Source organism: Aulonocara stuartgranti (assembly GCF_965226115.1).
Source record: "Aulonocara stuartgranti genome assembly, chromosome: 4".
NCBI lineage: Eukaryota > Metazoa > Chordata > Actinopteri > Cichliformes > Cichlidae > Aulonocara > Aulonocara stuartgranti.
The window spans coordinates 16,215,614-16,237,013 of record NC_138942.1 but is presented as its reverse complement, the minus strand read 5'-3'; the positions used below and the strand labels follow the sequence as shown (position 1 = coordinate 16,237,013).

The 21,400-nt window shown below is 41.9% G+C and overlaps 1 protein-coding gene across 3 annotated transcripts in view; it reads left to right on the top strand.

The window, feature by feature from the left end:
- prkcab (protein kinase C, alpha, b) overlaps positions 1-21,400 on the top strand; it is a 148,834-nt gene that overhangs the window by 102,293 nt on the left and 25,141 nt on the right. For all 3 annotated transcript variants that reach the window (XM_082532010.1, XM_082532009.1, XM_082532008.1), the window contains 2 exons: positions 7,312-7,423; positions 9,220-9,348. In XM_082532010.1, the coding sequence (XP_082388136.1) occupies positions 7,411-7,423; positions 9,220-9,348 (142 nt within the window). In that variant the 5' untranslated portion in view covers positions 7,312-7,410. The remainder of the gene's footprint in view (positions 1-7,311; positions 7,424-9,219; positions 9,349-21,400) is intronic.

Below are 21,400 nucleotides of genomic sequence, written 5' to 3'. Positions count from 1 at the left end.
GACAGGGGAACCACAGGAAATACTAGAAACACAAACAAATAGTGAACACATATAACGGAGACAAAATAAATTACACTAAATACATTATAAAAGATAATTCCTGCAAAGGTTTTTCACCCCTTGCCTCTCTGGGCTTCCATACCTTTTAATCCCAGCTTAAAATGTTTTCTTGTGCCTTTGATTCACTTTGACTGTCACTGTGGATCGTCCCTCTGTGTAAATAGTTGTCTGGGCATTGTGTACGCCAGCCAGTTCACTAAAGCCCACGGTGGCTTGAATGTGGAAAGTCTCAACTCTTGGCCTGGAGATTTGGTATTACTTTGATGCAACAAACCCGCCCACCCACAAACACACTCGCACACAAACGCCGCTCAACTTTCTCTCTGCCATCGTTCTCCTTTTTTGTCCATGTGTCTCTCTTTGTCTCCACATTGGTAGACCTCTATCTTTTTTTTCCTTCTATTATTTCTATTTCTATTCATTCTTCTTTTGCGCTGGTTTCTCTCCTTTTTGTTTTTCTGGTGCTCGTACCATCATACACACTCTAACAGACAGATGCGCACACAAACACTGAGGCACACTCATTTTAATGCAGTCACAGAGTGCAATAAGCAGTGTGTGCCCTTCACCATCGCGGGTCAGACTAGCGCCTGTTCAGCCGAAGCTCTGGGCAGTGTTTGGGCGAGCCTGACAACACTGGTTGTTTTGGGTTCCACTCTACCGGCAGAGAATAACTGATGATTCTCTCAGCTAAAAACAACCGTGCGCAGTCCTTTCTTTCACCTGACCTTGAGCTTGGAAGAAAAGGGAGCATTTCATCACGTGTATCTGGCTATGGGATTGGCACTCTTTCTTTTCTTCTTCTTGTTCCTTTACTTCTAACCAGACTCTCTTCATAGTTGCACAGCACATGCTTAATTTTATTAAACCTCCTTCTCTCTTTCTCTTAGTTTTTTTTTCTGCCTGCTTTCAATCTATCACTGCATTTTCTCCAGCCCGTTATCACCATAGCAACTGTACAGTTGTTCACTTTGTTACCCCAGGTGCCTTTTTCCAACATGCACACAGGCACTCACACGAGCATGCACATTCTTGCATAAACACAGTATGATTCTGGTCTTTTAATTTAATTGTAGTTTCATTGTTTTTCTCTGTTGGTGTTTTTGAGGAATTTAATTCCCCCCAGTGATGTCTGGGGACCGTTTTGCTGTTATCTAGTGTGTGATTGTGGAGCGCATAAATACAAATAAAGAAAATAAATAAATAAAAAGTAAAACGATGAACAGAAAAACAATTCCTGATGGAGCTTTGCTGACTTAAATCATTAAACCATTTCAGTTCTCCAATCTGTTCGTGTTAAAGCGAAGATCTGACATTCAGTTCCGAAGTTTTGCTTCGAGGAGGTTCGTGCTACTTTTCCCAGTAAGAGACCTGCGACTGCAGCGGAGCGCTGAGATCAGACCTGACAGGATAATGGAGTAGGCTGAGGTCACACCTCCTGTCTGGTGAACTTCCTTAACCTCCACAAAGTGTCTCTCTGTTAACCTGGGCCAGGTGAACCTTAAAGAACCTTTTGCTGTTGGTCCCAATTCTCCTGACAAATTTCCCATGGAAGTACTTTTAACTTTAAATTATATAAACACTTAAAAAAGGTTGCCTGTTGATATCACTGTGTCAGATTAGGCAACATGAAAGTCATACGATTCCTGGCAGAGATTCATGGCTGACTACACGCTGCAGCCATCTGGGACTGAGCTGCATCGGACTGACTTTCTTTTGTTCCATCTGGCAGCACCACCCTTTTTTAGCCTTGCCATGTTTTTTGACAGCTGAGGATTGGGCAGCACAGTGCTGCTGTGTTTAGCACTGTTGCTTTATAGTAAGAAGATCCTAGACTTCTTGGGGGCCTTCCTGCCTGGGGGCCTTCCTATGTGGAAGTGCAGAAAGTGAGTGACCTGGCAACGTGGATCAAGATGGGTGAGACTAACTTTTCTCAACTTCCAGGCAGAGCGCGGGATACTGTTGATTGACATGTTTAATGGCAGTAAATACATTAGAGGGTTACCCAGGCAACCATAGTCTAGAATGTCTGCAAGCAAACAGCAGTCGAAAAGCGAGTTCCTTCCTCGCTTCCTACATTTGTCTGTATTAGCACTGCAACAGTCTGGCAACCAGCCTCTCACCCCGTGACCACTGGGGTGTGCTACAGCCCCTCAGTGACCCCCAAATTGCATAAAGAGAAGAAGATGGATGGATTGCTTTATGTTCCACAAAATTAGTTACAGTCACACATGTATGCATGTTTATACATACAACTAGAGTTATTTTGGACAGGGTAAATGATGAGGTCATTGTTTAATAACTTTCCAGCACTGTATTTCATAAATTGGTTAGCAGCTTATACTGAAGAGACACTACTGTCATCCTCTGCTGCCACATGTGCTGCAGACAGTGCCGACAGTGTTGTAAACAATCGAATCTGAGCAGTTCTGCAGAATAAAGTATAGGATATGATTACCCAAAACATCCCGAACTGGAAAAGTGTTTTTTGCCATCCATCCATCCTCTTAACCACTTATCCAGTTCAAGGTCACGGGGTTGCGAGTCCAGATGTCCAAACGCAAGGGGTGGGGTACACCCTGGACAGGTTGCCAGTCTATCCCAAGGCAGTTTGAAATCACCAATCAGCCTAACATGCATTTGGACTGTGGGAGAAAGCTGGAGTACCCGGAGAGAACCCACACAAGCACGGGGAGAACGTGTAGACTTCACACAGAGAGGCCTCAGCCACCCGGTGGATTCTCAACCCAAATCCTCCTGCTGTGAGGCAACCACTGTTCCACCTTACGTGTGTGGATAGATAGATAGATAGATTATTGTTAGTTATTGTTACTGTTACCTGTTACGCTCTGAGAAACTCAGCAGCAGCAGAAGCATCTTGACTCACCACAGCCAAACCTCCCATTTTTAAGTCCACAGCTCTGTTTGTTAGTATTAATGCGGTTCATCTGATAACACCTTTCCTCAGCACAGTCCTGTATTCAAATAACTGAGAGGGTGTTTGAGGCTAAAAGGATGACCTGTCAAATAGGTTTGATACTTTCAGATGTTTTTATTTTGTGCATTATGCAAGCGTGGTTTTGTGAATTTTATTTTCCAGTGCCTGGGCTCTGTGACTAACCTCCTTACGTTTTTGACTGTCTCTTGATGAACTGTGAATCATGTTTTTCATAGCGGCTTCAACAACAATGAAAACTGAGTAGCAGACAAACAAGTCACCTGTAGAACGCCGCTATTGAAAGCTCCAGTCGATGTTGATGTGCATGTTTGCTTCTAAGCGAACAAAGCAAGTACGAATATCTTTCAGTGTTTCTCTCAGCACCCAGCGATGAATGACTTGACACTTTTAAAAGGCCCAGAGGGCCAAAAACCTCTGTGTAAAGAAACAGCTCAGGATTGTTTTAATTCATTATCTGCATCACCAGATGGAAAAGATTAGAACGCGCCGGTGTCATCAGGTAATATTTAGGCAATATTTAATTTTCAGAATTTATACTGGATATAAAATGACACTAATAGAGATTTTGGGAGAGCAAACAAAGAAAAACGGTCCGGTTGAAGCCAGAGAAACAGTTTAACTTTAAAAATAGTGTTATAGACTAACACAGATGAGATCAGAGCCACCACAGTGTGCTGCTGGTGACTTTTACCACTACATGTGATTTGTTTAGCAGCCTCTGAGTTGACAGACCATGAGAGACGGAAAAAAGCAGCTTGATTCAAAGGTGATGTGGAAACAATGGTCCAGCTGGTGAATAGGGATCCCAAGGCTGAACGGGCCAGTCGAAAAAGCCATGCAGTGCTAACGGCAAAGGTTTCCCTGAGATATTAAGGCTTTGTGCCTCATACTCACATCAAGCAACATGGGCCCTCTGACTCTGGTGGAAAAAATGAAAAACATCCATAACTGTGTGTTCACTCAACCAAACTGTGGATTTTTTTTATTTTTTAAATGTGGCAGCGTGGGCCACAATCAAAAGCTGCCAAGTGTGCTGCCTCTTCAAGTGTTTGTACATTTAAATATTATGCATATTAGTGTTTTTGAAACCTAATCACAACAAAGAAAGAAACAACTTGTTGTTCTTTTTCCTTCTTTTTTGGAGATCTGAAACATCTGTACAAGAGAGATCCTGCTAATGGTGTTAGCCATGTTCTATGATTCATGATCGTCTCAAACAGTGTGTAATGTGCAATCGCCTGATTTGCATTGGTTTATACTAGTTGAAAAAAATAATACAAATTAGTCACTTTCGCCAAAAGAAGGTTTTATCTGCACTTCCATCTTCTGTAATGAACATTTGGTGGTGCTTCTTGATGCATGCTCAATCATCCAGGTAAGTAAATCCCCAAAAGTTGATTCTGTTCATCTGGACGTAGCGATGTAGCGACGTAGCGTTTTCAGCATTTTCCCCAATCTTATAAACAGATTGGGGAAACCTGCAGTCAGCTGAGACTGAAGAAGTCACTTGGATGAGTGATGCAACATTTTTCCTACTGAAAACACTACTTCCAGATGAACAGAATCAACATTTTGGGATCTGGTGGTGCTGTGGATACTGCTAATGTTGGTATTGGTATTGGTTTTGAGCAGGAAGTCCAGGTGGGTTATGCTACGTACGCTTAATTTATTCTATTCTAACTTTAAGAGAGGTTTTGGGGCAAGTATGTGGTGATTTTGAGATACTGATGGTGTTATGATGTCTTATATCATCATCTTGCTTATTAGAGATCGCCAGGCAGTTCAAAAGAGAGCCAGAAAGAGAGGGAGAGAGAAATTAGTTTGAGCCTGTGCAAGTATTAGATTTTGGTTATGATGTGCATCTGCACTTATCTGTGCGCCTTCACTAGTACATTGTTCGGAATCCAAGGTTACTAAACACATTATGTTTTCACGCCCTGCCTCTTCCTGCAATCCTGAGTTAAAGACTCGGGCTGCAAGTACATGAGAAAAAAAATACAATTTTATTACAGCCTTAGCTCCTGAGAAGAGTGGGAGCAAAAGCAAAGAGACAGTGACATAGCGTTAAAGAGAGAAAACCTATAAAAGCTTCAGAAAAAGCAAGAAACTTCCTGGGCTCCCTGTCCACAGATTGCTGGGGAAAGGAGTGAGGAAAAAGCTGGATAAAGACAAAGAAAGGCACGGGAACAGAGAGCAGAGAGATGTGAGCTCTCTTCAGTTGCTGTTTGGGTCCCTGGTGTCTGCAGTTCTCTCAGCAAGTCTCTTTTAGGGTAAATTCACTGTTCCAACAATTGAATAATGGAGAGGAAGAAGTGTTCATGCAACAATAAGTAGGTAAAAATGGTCTGCAGAATACCCGAGAGAAAAGACAGTCGGGACACAAGGGCCTGACCAAAACGCCATCTTTTTTTACGTCTTTTTTTTTCCTCACAAGAAAAGCCTCGAAGAAAGGCTGGAGGAAAGGGGTAAAAATAGGCATGCTTACTAAAAGAAGAACATGTTAATTAGACTTTTCTGGAACCCTCACGCCACTGAGTCATTCCCCTGCCAATCACACCCTAACGGCTCCCTCCTCTTTCACACACAGGCTTTCCTCCGCCCTCCCTCTGCTGTCATCTCTCTCGCGCTCTTCTTCTGTCATTTTCTTGTTTATCTGATTTAGCGTGTTTGTGGAGAAAAGGGCATTTTTCAATGATGCGGGCCCACTTACTCAGTCAGTGGCCTGGATGATTACACATCCAGCCACTCTGACACATTTCAGAATGATGGAGGCAATGCTGGTGGGGGTTTATCCACCCTCATTTGCAGGCCTTTAATTATAGCTATGTTTATTTTGTGGTGACTGTGGAAATTAGCTAACCTGGTGAACACATTGGAAGAAATGTTGATTTAACATGTTGCAAAGAAATTCTTAAGCTGCAATCCATGTTTTTCTAAGATTCTTGTGTCATAGTTCAGCGGTCCCAACTTTTTTTTGTGCCACGGACCGGTTTAATGTCTGACAATATTTTCACAGACCGGCCTTTAAGGTGTCGCAGACAAATACAACAAAATAAAATGATACAACCAAGTCAAAATCTGTGGTATTTTGTAAATATAATAATAAATGCGAATTCACTGTGTAATTGTGTAACTTTATTAGCAGCGTCCTCCTGAAATGCGCTAACAACATTGAGAGTAACAGCCTCCTTTCTGCCCCTTAATGCTCTCTGGTCGCTATGGTAACGTGTAAATATTTCTTTCAAAATAAGACACACAACTACAACACAGGAAAAGACCCTGGGAAACAGAGTTAGCGATAAAAACCCTGAAAACCGTACATTTCACACCCAAGCCTCAACTTTCGCGGCCCGGTACCAAACGACTCACGGACCGGTACGTGGCCTGGAGGCTGAGCGCCGCTGTCATAGTTGATCAGAAACTCCAAGCTTAAAAATTGGCATGTACAATGTATTCAATACTGTTGAGGAAGCTGGTTAACATTGTATCTATCCTAGCATCAGTTACATACAGTACTGTGGCAAAGTCTTGAGCTACCACTGATTTCTTTTTAATTGGGTAGGAAAATGGGGAACTATGTGCAGAGATTTATTGAAACAAGCATACAGTGAAACGCATAAAAGCAAAAGAAGATTTTATACAATTCTAACAAGCTTGAAAGTCGATATTTGATACGACCACCTTTATTCTTTAACACAGCCTGACTTTCTAGTCAGCGTTCTTGTCATTTCCTTAAGTTGTCTTCAGGAATAGTTTTCCAGGCTTCCTTAAGGCCATTCAAAGCTCTTCTTGGGGGTCGGCTGCCTTTTGTTCTTTTCTCTGTTAAGATGATCCCACAGTGCATCAGTAATGTTGAGATCCAGCATCTGGAGAGACCAATCCACGACTGATATGACTGATGTGTTTTTCTATCCATGTATGCTTTTTACTGCATTGGCAGTGTGTTTGGGATCAAACCATTACAAAGCCTACACTGTGTTTTACAGATGGCTGTGGACTCACCCCTCAGGTCCTGTGGCAGGTCGTTGCTGGATTTGTTCTTGTTTCTTTTTTATGTTTGAATGATTCATGGGTCAGTGTTAAATGGATTAACAAATACAAAAATACTCTGAAAATGGTCGTGGTCAAGGACTGAACTGAAAATAAGTGAAAAAGCAGCCAATGTCCAAAGTAAAACTTTAAACTTTCAAAAACTATTGCTCAAGACCGCTTTGAAAAAGAAAGTCAAAATAAAAAGAAATGAGGTGTGACTCGCTGTAATCATCTTACTGTTTTCTGTCTTTGTTGCCCAGGACCCCAGAAGCAAGCACAAGTTCAAGATTCACACATACGGCAGTCCAACCTTCTGTGACCACTGTGGCTCGCTGCTGTATGGGCTCATCCACCAAGGGATGAAATGTGACAGTGAGTATCACCTTGTTCACATGTGTGCATGTGAGCGTGCAGAGCGCGGCCGTGTCAAACACGCTGTGCCGGTTTACGTCCTAGAGCCGCACCTAATGAGAACAGATGGGAATAGGCTGGTACTGTACTACACTCAGACACATCTGCAGCCCAGGCACAATTCACTATCCTGCCCTGCTGAGTCTTCTGTGTGCTCCCATTCTTTCCACCCACGCTCCTCCTTCAAGTCTTCTTCCTTTTCTTTGCATGTATGACCCCGATCCGGCACCATATTTCCCTCATTTAAAGTCTCCTTTCCCTTCCACTTCTTTCCTTCCTTTCCCCTCCACTGTCCCTGGTATTTTCCCCTGATCACTTACTTCCACACCTCTTTTTCCTTCTCCAACAACAAATTTCTCTTTAGATTCTCCCACTTTTATATCCTTCACTGTACATTTCCTGTTCCCTCCTCCCCCCAAAGCCTCTTCATCCATCACCGTGCCTCATTCTCCCTTCCTCTTGTTCTGTCCATCCATCTGTGGGTCTCTGGTGGTGGCCTCATCACAGATGGTAATGGGAGCACACCAGAACAAATTGATGTGGGGAGGCCATCGCTATTACGAGCTGCTTCCCCATCTCTCGTCTCTCCTTGTCTCCTCTCGGCATGTCAGCCTGACAAGCCTGCCAAGAAGAGGAAGGAAGGGAAGAGAGCAGGAGAGACGGATGGAGGGTTAGAGAGAGGAGGACAAAGTGCAGTATATAGAGGGGAAGAAAGGCTGTAAGAAAGTCAGGTGGCACTCTAGCTCATCCCAGGGCGATAATTTAATAATTAAAAACACATTTCTCGTCTGCCTTTTTGATTCGTGACAAAGAGCATCTTTAATTATTAGAATCCAGCAGCCTTTGCTCATGTTGTAACATGATTCAGCACATTTCCTACAACATCCAACCCACTGCTAGTCCGCTGAATGGTGATCTCATCCGCTCACAGGGATTATAGCACATCCATGTGGTGATTACTTATTGACGTTAAAGTACTAGACAGCACATTTGAGAAAGCAAGCGGTGCTTTTAATTACTGCTTTTAACCACTTGAAACAGGCATTTCTGATTACTCTCTGCAATAAATGTTTTGTCATGTTAGCACAGCATACAGCTCTTTGAGGGGCTCTGTCACTGTGATGCCTAAACACAACATGCTTCAATACTCATAGAGAAACTAATTAATATTTCAGTGGAAATATTCTGACTTACAGAGCTTACAAAACGTGTCCAAACTTGAGCCTTGTATAACTGTTTTATCTGAAAGAGCTGCACTGCTTCACAGGCATCCCCTTTGCACTAGTAGAGTAGCTAAGGGCTTTATCTTTGTCAGTATGTGTCTGAAAGTGACACAACTTACTTTCTTGCCAGCATCTATGTAAGCACAGCAAAGCTTAGGATAAAGTTTAACTTACAATTATTAAATAATCTTGATCTTTTGCTAACTGGAGTAATTCTGTATATCTTCCTGCGTTGTGGTTCTCCTTCTCGAAAATGTATTCTTTTTGTATATTTTCTTCAGGGGCAGAAGATGTTCTTTACATCAGCATCTTCTTTAGTATATGCAAATACAGTAACTCCTCTTACCCTAAACATTTCTGTTATATAAGTATTCAACCTCAAATTCAGCAAGTGTTAAATTAGCATTTAGCAATAGCATGAATTGTTGCATGACTGCACGCATAAGTCAAAAAAAAAAAAAAGCCAAACACAAAGTCCTTTCCAGATGAAGTCAACCCTCTGTATGTTTGTCTCTGTTTCCTGTCTCTTTCAAGCCTGCGACATGAACGTGCACAAACAGTGTGTGGTCAATGTGCCGAGCCTGTGTGGGACGGACCACACTGAGCGCCGGGGTCGCCTGTTCCTCAAGATAGAGGTCAGCGTAGACAGGCTACACGTCACAGGTTGGTTTAAATTATTGTCTGTAAATCACTTGATTGCACAAAAGTACTCAGTCTCAGAGTTATGTTGGATGTATTCATATTCAATTTTTAACTTTAATCTACCACATGAAAAAGTTACAGCATTTTTCTAGATGTAGGGGAAGTTCAATTAGATATACACCATTGCTGTAGGGTTGGGAAGTTTAGTTGGAGCACCTCATGCTTAATTTATGCTACCACGGTTATGTCTGTTTACAGAGGTATTTGCCCACACGGAGCCTATGGAGAGGTGCTTGACATAAATGATGCTCTGTGTGTTGGTCAAATGCTAATTAGTGGACAAGTTGGTCGGAACAGGAATGGAAGCAGTAACAGAGCTCACTGGGAATGGGAAAAACAAGAAAAACAAGACATCAAAGATTAAAAAAAAAATACAGCATGAAAAATACAGACAGTGGCTGCAGTGACTGCTTTTCATTGCTTGTTTTCACTTCAGGTCTTTGTGGCTAGCTGATGGATCAACAATAGCACAAGCAACAGTTACCTAGTGACGCTTTGTACCATTTTTTTGACACTACCCCCATTTGACAACAGTGGGCAGTCCGAAGCTGCTCATGACTCCCTGCGCACTTCCACTGTTGAACCATAATTTTCCCATTAGACCTCAGTCACATATCCAGTCATCCACCCATTCACACACACATTCACACAGGACAGTGTACAAGAACATCTGTGTGGAATTTGGGTTGGAAGTCTCCATGTCCCAATGGGACACGCCAAACTATTTAAGGACAGCAAAGCGAACATCCTGTGGGACTTAAAAGTTCCAGACGTAAAAAACAAAAACTAAGCTGCTGGCTAACCAACCCGATACAGTGAGAAACATCAGAAGCTGAATAAATGTGGCAAACCCAAGCTGACAGCAACATCAGCAGTTGAAGGAACAAGTAGGCTTGGGTAATGCTCTAGCATGTTTCTGGAGCATTACATGTTTCACTCTTAAGAAGCCAGGATGGATAACTCGCAGACCAAGGCCTTTACCAGAAAAAAAATTGGAAATCCTCCTTGAAGGTTTTCTATTTTGGGGGAGAAAATGGGGGAAACAAATTTAAAAAATCCCAATAAATTTAAACTACAATGTGGTAAAATCGTAATGTTACAAACGGCTTGTCCTGGTAAAAGTGAAAGCTGCATATTAGGATATGTTATTGGTACTCAGTATTGGTAAATTGGTAATGCAGAATGTTTTATATTTGATAAATGGGTTTCTGTAAGTTTCTACATCATCAGTGTGACTCTCCAGCCCCTGAAACACCTTTAAAAGCCAGATATAGCAAAACATATTAAAAATCAAATTTAAACAATTAAAAATTTAGTTTCAAAAAATTTGATGATTCATGCTCCACAGGTTTAAGTTTCCTCATCATTTTGTTATTTGTACTGTTAGATAACTGAGTCGTATGAAACCCATTACTTACTTTTAAAAGTTTATTTCTCAGCTGCTTTCTTTGGGCTGTTTCCCATCTTTTATTTTTTATTTTTTAATAAATTTTGAAAAGTTTTGAAAAAGAAAATGATCCACTGCCACTGGGGCGCAATGAATCTTGCCTTCTACGCCACGCTTTGATGTAATCCGCCTTTGAAGGATGCAATCCTTGAACTGGGACACAAATCTTGTCTGCTATTTCCATCGAGAAAAAGTTATTTTGCGATTATTATCTTTATTGTTTTATTACCCAGCTGTAATATAAAGTGTTACCTGATTCCAAATCACACTATTTGACAGAAGGATTTACTTAAAATCAGAATCGTGTTTATTGGCCAAGTATATGTGCAGACACATACAGGGAATTTGGTTCCGGTAGATGGTGGCTCTCAAGCACAGCAATGTAAATCACACACACACACACACACACACACACACACACACACACACACACACACACACACACACACACACGTGTCTATATACACACATTACACATACGTACACATACATACACAAAGCTGTGTAAACCAACTATAAATAACTAATCTAAACTTATATACATAAAATACAGAAATGAATAAAAACAAGAGGAACTAAATCCTCTTCAATTTTCCAGCCTGTAACTTAATAAAAACTGTGACTTATGTCTAAAAATAATGTAGCGTGCTACTTTGCCAGCATAAAAATCAACTCTTTGCTGCTTTTATAGCCTGTGTGCATGCGTGTGTGTGTGTGCGTGTGTTTTCAACACCTCCAAATTATCCTTTCAGTCATAAGCAGCACCTGGAGTGGAGATCTCTCTGGTGTTAAAAACCCTTTGGCAGTGAGAGAAATGACTGCTGGGTCACTTCCACAACCTCTCTCACTGTCACACTCAAGCACACACACACACACACACACACACACACACATACATGCGCACGCACACACATGCAATAGCCGGGCGAGACAGGGGTGGTCAGGGAATATGATTGCTGAGGCCAATAAATAGTTTCTAACTCAGTGCGGCTCAGACAGGAATAACCTGCAGCCACAGCGGGAGCAGAGTGGCAGATGTGATTGACGTGGAAATATATTGCTTTCATAAAAAAGTGTGTGTTCGTTTATAGTGTTCAAAATGGGGGGAAAATGAGGAATATTCAGCATCAGTCTGACATTGATTGTTCGGTCTGCTTGCAGTGCTTTTCAGTTGTTGTTGTTTTACTTTGCAGTTTATTATTTGGTGTGCTACACACAACATCCAGCTCTTTTGTGTGTATTACTGCTTTGATCTGGTGCACCGCGCTGACAGCTACATGTCCTCTTTTATGTTCTTGTTTTTCGTCTGTCTGTGAATTTGACTTGTGGGATGGTGACGATGGGCAAACAAGGTAGGCTATTAGCCGTGATGATGACAACAGGGATCTCGTTGACATGGTTACCTCAGTCTTTTTGGCTAGACGGACACTGCTGAAAGTGAACGCGTTTGCAGAGACTGCGGCATAGGTGGCTGCTACCGTGCTGAATTGATAAGCCTTCTTTTTCTTCTGCCTTGCTGTCCTTGATTTTATGCTTACACACGCCACAACACCCACCAGCCTTCCAGTGTTTTTTAAATGTGTTTGTGCTACTTCTCACTGAATGTACCACAGTATGCTCTGCAGCACCTGCTACTGGCATTTGTGGCATTTGATATTTTGATAAAATATAAACTCTGGACTTCTGTGTTTGTTTTCATCATACAGCTGCTCTGCCTGTATTTGTCAGAGCTGCAACATGTGATTATTTCATTAGTCAGTCAGTTAGGTTTGTGCTCAAATCAATCAGACAGAAAAGTCAAGCAGAAAAAGTTGGGACCTGCTATACCTTCTGCAGCTCACATGCTTTAGTTTTTTATTGTTTTTTTAAAGGTTTTATTTTTGGGAAAGTGCATTTAATCTCATTGGCATTGGTGTTACTGTACAGTAGATTAAAGCTATGGATTATTTTCCAGCAATACAATGCATCTGAGGATGGTGGGATTGCACAGCAATACGATGCGGTCTGTCGTGGTGAAGAGAGAGCTGAGTGTAAAAGCGAAGGTCTCAATTTACCGGTTGATCTACGTCCCTACCCTCAGCTATGCTCACGAGCTGTGGGTAGGTGGCTTTATCCAAAGGATGGCTGGACTCTCCCTTAGGGTGAGGAGTACAGCCATCTGGGAGGGGCTCAGAGCAGAGCTGCTGCTCCTCCACATCGAAAGGAGCCAGTAGAGGTGGTCCGGGCATCTGATAAGGATGACTCCTGGGCGAGGTGTTCCACTGGGAGGAGTCCCCGGGGCAGACCTAGGACACTGTCTCTCGGCTGGCCTGGGAACGCCTTGATGTTCCCCTGGACAAGCTGGAAGAGGTGGCCGGGAAGAGGGAGGTCTGAGCTTCTCTGCTCTGGCTGCTGCCCCCGCGACCTGGGCCTGGATAAGCGTAAGAAAATGGTTGGATGGACGGACATTGCAAACCTATATTTAAAAGGCCATTCAAGTCGAGCAAAATAAGCAAAAAAGCTGTACTTATACACTCACTAGCCATTTTATTGGATATACCATGTAATACTCATGTAATACTTAGGTAAACTGTGCCGTTTCAGCAATGCTCAGTTGGTACAAAGGGACCCAAAGTCTGCCAGGAACACCAGAATATAGTGTGGACTTCTGCTGCTGCAACCCTGTGATTTGACTTGGGATTCAGAGGTGCTCCTGTATACCTTCATTGTACTGAGTGCCTATCTTAGGTACCATGGCCCACCACCACATCTCCATGCTTACATGCATTGACTTGCTGCCACGTGATTGGCTGATTAGATAGTAATGTTAACGAGTGGTTAAACACGTGTGCCTGATGAACTGACCGGTGAGTGCATTCAACTTCTAATGACACCCACTCTGAGAACCCGTTATTTAATTTTGTAGACAACATTGACTGTTTTCTTGCAAACAAGCAAAAACTTATCAAACCTTGAAGGGGGACATTATTCAGACTAAAGTGACTAGTTATTGAAATAGCCATGGTTAGTACAACAAGCCCAATATTTGCTCTTCTTTTTGATACACATGGGTCTCCATTTGTCTATTCAGCTGTAAAAAGGTTCCACTTTGTTCAACAGAGAGTCATTAACATCATGTGTCTCCTGCTTGGTGTCAAGCAGACACATACAGTGAGTTCACAGGAGCTTCCTGTAGCTGGAAATGAAAGCTGTTAACATAATAATGTTGATGATTTCAGCTAAATAGAAGATCTTTATCATCAGGTGCAAAGAGCGCTTCTACTGTACCATGAAAGTTTTTAAATCCATAAATATAGATAAAGAGTTTTTCATCAAGTGAAATAAAGCTGAAAATGAGACTGATGCTGACACGCAGCTTTAAACATGATTGAGAGTTTTCTTTGGTAACAAGTAGATAAAGATCAACACAGGAGGGGCGGGAGAGAAAGTGTCTGCTTTGTTTTGGGTTGCGTTTTTTTCCCCTCCTCCCTAACGACAGCGGTCTGAACAGCGAAGGCTCAGCTTGTTCTCTGGCTCCCCTCTGGCTCCCCTCAGACAAGTGGCGGGCCTTTGTGGTTCACCGCACGATGTGAACTTGATTAAATCTTTCCAGCCAAGAAAACAGACAAAGCTCTCGAGGCTCTCTCTCTGTTACCCGCTCCTCTCTGTCTCCTTCTTTCTCTCCTCTATCTTTCCTCCAATATTGACTTTTCGTGTTGTCTTCGCCTACCTGTTCCTTCGAGACCTGGGCTCGCCTCACCCGTCTAGGTTTTCCCCACATCCATTTTCTTCCTCAATAGGACATCATCATAGGACCTCTTTTTTTCAGTTGAATGACTACTCATTTCCCTCCATAATCTCTGTCCTTTCCTCTGCTTTTGTTCTTCATGGCTTTTTTCTCTTATTTTCTCCATCCTTGCTTGTTTCTTTCTTTCCTCTGATTGCATCCTTCATCCTTCTCTTACTCCTCTCCCGAATTGCCGTTTCTTCTCATGAAAGTCACATAAATAACCTATGGGCATGAGCAGACATTTATTCTGGAGTTTTAAGAAAAGGCAAACATGCACACACACACACTCAGAGCATCTGAGGATGGCGGATTGCACGGCGGTTTACTCAGGGTGAGATTTTCTACTGCTGACATCTTTGCCTCAGGTTTAAAGCGTAGTTGAACACAAATAAATTTTACCCTGCGCTGACACTGCACATAGTGCCACTAGGCTTTTAGTACACTTAAGGCTTAATATCTAATATTAGGCCTTTTTTTTTTCAAAGAAGCTTTTGACAAATATGAGGATAACAGTTAAATATCTAAGTGTGTCTGATCAGGGCTTTGAATTGTCTGTGGGTGTGTCTTAAATAAATGAACACACTGTAGTGCGGCTGTAGCCAAAGATAAGGGCTACAATTAGTGAGACTTCACATTGAGTAGCACTCCTTCCTGAAGTTAAGGGGAAAGCTATCCAAACCTACCTGGCCCCATGTGAAAAAATAATTGCCCCCTCAACCTAATGACTGGTTGTGCCACCCTCAGCAGGAACAATTGCAATCTAGTGTGTGATAACTGGCTGGGAGTTTTCCACATCACTGTGGAGGACTTTTGGCCCACTCTTCTTTGCAGAACTGTTTTAATTCAGTCACACTTTAACAGGTCTCTCTAGCACGAACGACCTTTTTAAGATCATGCGGTTGCACTTCAATCAGTCACCCTTTAACGGGACTTATTTTTTTTATTTATTTTTTTAAGCCATTAAGAGGTGGACTTGCCGGTGTGTTTCAGACTGTTGTTCTGCTGCATAACTCAAGTGAGCTAGAACGTCAGGACATCATCTGATGGATTTTCTGTCAGAGAGCAAAATTTTTGGTTCCATCAATTAAAGCAAGTTGTCCCCAATCAGCTAAGCAGCCCCAGGCTATCACACTACCACCACCACGTTGACTGTTGGTTTGATGCTATTTTTATGAAATGCTGTTGTAACTGGACTAAAACCTTACCAAAAGTTCAACTTTTGTCTCGTCATGTTCCCAAAAGTCTCTGGGATCATCAAGATGTCGTTTTGGCGAATGTGAGACGAGCCTTTGAGCGCTTTTTGGTCAACAGTGGTTTTCTCATTGGATCCCTCCCATTGATGCCAGTCTCTTTCTTTTTGTTCATGAACTCTGACCTTAACTGAGCCAAGCAAGGCCTGTAGTTCTTTAGATATTGTTTTGGGTTCTTTTGTGACTTCCTGGATGTCGCCGTCGATGTTTTCTTGGTGTAATATCGGTAGGCCGGCCACTCTTGGCTAGCCAAAGTTGTTCCACATTTGTGGATAATGGGTCTCACTGTGGTTCATCGGTGTCCCAAAAGAACACATTTGTAACCCTTTCCAGACTGATACATTTCAATGACCTTCTTGAGTTCTTGAGTTTGTTGTGATGGTGGTGTGATGTGTTGCTACCTTATCATACAGGACTATTTCAGCAATTTCTTGGTTCAACAGGTCTGGCAGTAATCAGGCCTGGGTGTGGCTAGTGAAATAAAAAAAATAAAGGGTCAATTAGTTTTTCACACAGGGCTAGGCAGATTTGGATAGCTTTTTTCTGTTGATAAATGAAATCCTAATTTTGAAAACTGCCCTTTGTAATCACTTAGGTTATCTTTGTTGAATAATAAAATTAGTTTAATTGAAACATTTAAGTATATACGCAAAAATCTCTGAAATCAGGGCAGATACTTTTCCACAGATGCTGACAGATGTACAGTACAGATATTGAATGTTTGGTAATATTTGATAACACAAGTAAAATACAATTATTTTAATATGAAGAGTTTAATGTGTTACTGCAAATGTATGCCTGTCATTTTTGAGAAATCTAGTAGGCCATCTGTTTGTGTGTGAGAGCTTATTAAAATTCAGGACATTATGTTGAAACACAATTTATACACATGCAAAAGATCTCTCCATGTGTGAAGTCAAAAACTGTCTTATAACTCACTAATGTTCATGTTTGGAAGCATTAAATATGATTATGGTGCTTCAGTTTATCATTACCAGAATGTTCATAGTCTACTTATGGAGGCTTCAGTTATCATAAAGTTTCTATGGCAGATTTAGGCGACTTGAAACTCTTGAAAATAAGGAGTCCTTGATTTCAGAAAGCTGTCGGGAAAATCAGAGTTTTTATTCAAATCTGCTGGTTTAGTCATTTAAATGTCTGTAGCAGGCTAGTTCATTAAGCTCATTTTAGGATTCATTGGGTCTTTAAAACACCTGATCAGTCTCTCTGCACAATTCTATAGAAAAAAAAAGGAATAGTTTTTTATATAGAAGACTCTGGAAAAAGGTTTTGTAGTGTTCTGATACTGCAGTGTAAATAAAACCTATAATATCCAAAAATGAACCCCAGTGATCGGACAGACACCGATGAGCAAGCACTTGGTGATGGTGGGGAGGAAGAAATCCCTTTTTAGACTGAACTCTGAGAGCGAAATACTCTATTGGAATAACATGATACTATGAGGTCTTTAAGACAGGATAAGGCCTGCTGTGTTAACACAAAGCCAATGAAGAGAATCTAATATGGATGAAATGTTATCTCTTTTTCTCTCCATAAGTATTCTTATAATAACGGCTAATAACGATTTATAGTAGTCTAGCCATTTTTTTTGGCATAACTCTTGGACAATGTGTACCTAATTTGGACAATATTGAGCAGATGAAGGAGGCAGTCCTAGAAATTGGTTTACTTATTCCTCATAGGTTCCTTGCAGTTTTACTGGAAGCCAAAGGTAATAATGTCCAGAGTAACTGTCTGGTTGACGCTGCTTTCTGAGAGTTTTAGGTTCCATTTGTGTCCTAATTCATTTTGTTGTTTAGCACCATGGATACACCCATGAACATTTGTGTTCAAACTTTATAGTTTGGTTGTTAAGCTATGATTGGACATTCACTGATTATGTGTGGGATTTATTGACACTTCCCTTATTGACACCCGTAAACATTTTCAAATGTCCTAATGTTTCATTAAAACTACATTACAGAATATCCTAAAGAATGATTCAATCATTTATGTTGTTCCACGTGTTCTTCATAAGGACATTACTGCATCCTTCATTACCTAAAATCGGAGGCAAATTAGAAACTACCAGAAGCAGCGAGACTTTGAAACTCGTTAAACCCAACATCAAAAGTCAAAATCAAGGTTTCACCCTCTTTTGACGTGAGGGCGAATTCTACTGGTCTGTGAGATAAAATGCAGAATAGCTTGCATGTGATGTCAGTGTCCCTGCACTGACTCTAACAACACTGTAGCTGGTTTTCCAGCAACCTACCCATCACCTTGGCGTGTTTGATGTAAGGACATTGTATTTAATTTGGAGACTAAACATGGAGACAAAACACCAATTTGCTCCATAACCCATAACTCCATTTCTAACCCTAACTGTAACCGTCACTAGTTCAAACTGTGTGGGCACAAACAAACTGATATTCGTCAAGGAAGCTTCGAGTATAGTGTATATGTATCATTTGGTTCTAGTATATATATACTAGAACCAAATGATACATATACCGATTTGTTTTTCAAACTGTAAAAGTAATGTCATCAAAGTGCGGTTTCTCTCATTATGCATTCACTGTGAACAGGTTTGATACTTTGGAGTTGTGATGAGAGATGGAAAGGTATTAGTCTCATTGTGTGTGTGTGTGAGACGTGCAGTGGGAACTGGCCCTAAAGCCTGTACTTAATGTCCTAATTGCTCTTCCTAAAAGTGACCACGGCCAGAAATAGAACTTTTAAGTTCATTTTGTTTCTCTGTTCCTCTGTTTTCAGATCCCAGGCACTGCACAGCAGGGATCTATCTAGTTCCCATTTGGCCGTGCATATCTCCCCCCCCCCAAGATTATCAGGCATTCATCGGTTGCACATGGCATTGTTATGCAACAACACATTTGAATTTCAAAGCTTTGTTGGGAGAGATTACACTGTTGGCCCACAGCAGCCCTGCATGCACGCACCCCGGGATCCAAATGATATGTCATTTTTAGCTGTGGCACATTTTTATCAAGCTGACATTCAGATACAGGAGATAATGTTAGGGTGGTGCTATTGTTGTTATACGTCAAATAATACGCAGGAAATTTGAAACAATTTGCTGGTGTCTTTGCATTTGCTGTTGGAGAGATTTTGTCCAACAGCCTTAAGTGCAACAGATAAATTAATTTAAGACTTTTTAGAGAAACGATTGGCACTGGATAATAGACAGCAGTCATTTTCGAGAAGAAACACTGCAAAACTTCAAAGGCAATGCCAAGGGTTAGTTTTTTTGCTTTGTAGAAGATTTCAGTATCAGGCTTATGTTTGGCTTTTTCACAAAGCATGACAATAGCAGAGAGGTTCCAATGCTGAAGTTACTTATTGATGCAGATGCTTAATGTAAAATATGTCTGCATAAAAACAAAACACACACAAACACACCCTAATTATATTAGCAGCTACCTCATAAGGAGTGAGTAGAGGGGAGGACACAGAAGGCAAGCAGCTCTTGTTGTAGCTAAGCAACAACCGACAGCAGAGATAGTCCTTGATCACTGCTGATGATGAGGTTTCATTGTGTGTGTGTGTGTGTGTGTGTGTGTGTGTGTGTGTGTGTGTGTGTGTGTGTGTGTGTGTGTGTGTAAATTACATACACAGCACATGCGCCACAGGTCTCTCTCTCACACACACACTTATGTAGAGTCTGTTAAACAGCAGTTTCTGTTTATCCACGCATGGCGTGCGCGCACACACACACGCCTGTGTGCCTGTGTCTAGTTAGGGTGTTTACATGCTTGCCTAAGTTTCTTTGGCGTTGTTTGGTGCCAGCGTTGCCATGGAAGTGACTGATGCCTGTGAGCACAGCCACAGCCAGCAGAGGGGAGGATTTAGATGAGAACGTGGGAGATTGTCCTTCTGCCACTTGTCTCATTGTGTGTGTGTGTGTGTGTGTGTGTGTGTGTGTGTGTGTGTGTGTGTGTGTGTGTGTGGGGTGCGTGAGAGACGCAAAGAGAGAGAGAGGCGATAAGACAGGGAAGGTGAGTACTGTAGCTGAGAATGTGCACTGGACAAAGAGTTAACTATGAGGTTAGAACAACACAACAATGAAAAAGAGAAGAGCTTTTGTCAATGTTTGCAACTCCAAGCAGGAGACCTATACTGCCCTCTACTGCATTAAGCTGGAAGTGCATGAAGCAATAGGAAGTTGATCAGACTGACTGACTGACTCATTGATAGAATGTACTATATTTACCATTGTGTTTAATGATTTGTTTTGTTTTTTTATACATTGTTTTTGTTAGCTCACGTTATTCTTCTTTATTTTGGAAGAATTCATTTTGGCTGACTGGTTATGTTCCATACCAAATGGGCGAGGCCAGAGGTTGGAAGTCATGAAACATCAAAGGAACAATTTAAGCTTGGATGTAACTGGAAGAGGGTACATTAATACATGTAATATGTATGGATACATACAGCATATATACGGTTAACTCTAAGCTCTTGGCTTGTGAGCCATGGATAACCAAGTCCCTCCATGGGATGTACCACTGAGTGGTTGAGGCTGTGACTGATATGAAGAAATGGTCAGCCTAAAGGACAACACACACGCTCTGATCAGCACAAGAACAGGCCCCGAGCTCCAGCTCCATAAAGGCTGGAGGTGCCCCAGCACATAGTAGCAGGATCTAAGATGCAAGGTGGGGTGGGATAGTGTAGACGAACCTCTATGCTGCACATGTATTAGAAGTCCCCAAGTCCAGTGCCAGAGGTGGTTGAGAACAACACTAAGGCTAAGGTCCTGTGGGAATTCAACCTCCAGACAGAGAGGCAGCTGCTGGCCAACAAGCAGACATAGTGGAGGCTGAAGAGGCGGAGTCCCTGGGATGTGACAGTCCCAGAGAGCAGCAAGATCAGAAAGGAGTGCCAGGGGCTGAAGGCGGAACATCAGAGATCTCTATTCTTCTTCCCTCCTAGATATTCCACGATCAGTTCTAACTGGTATTATTGCAAAGTGGAAGCATTTATGAACTTAGCCACAAAGTGACGGGCCACACACAGTTACACAGCAGGCTTGCTGAGTGCTGAGGCACATAGTCCATTAAAAGGCACCAACACTCTGCCGACTCAGTAACTGCCAGGTTCAAAACCTCCTCTTGCGGTAACATCAGCACAGAAGCGGTGCTTCATGGGCGCTTCACGGCCTGGGTTTGTATGGCTTTTACATCCACAAATGTGAAATCCACCGGTGGAACTAGAACGAATAAGTTGTTCTTTTGTTGTTTTTCCAGAGCTGCTTTATCCTGCAGTGTGTCTGATTGCATTTAAATATACAGAGTGGGGAGAGTGGAGCTGAAAAACGTTATTTTACAGGATCAGTGGGATCCTGTTTCTGCTTTCCATCTGTTAAGAGTTTTGTCATTTCAAAATCTCAGATTTACATTTAGTGGCCTGTTGTTTAAAGTAGACTTTGTCCTTCCTTCCTTTCTTGCTTCTGTTTGATCCCTGTTATACATTACATCATATATGAGGGAGTGGCCATTTAACACCAGATGCTGTCGCCATGGTGAT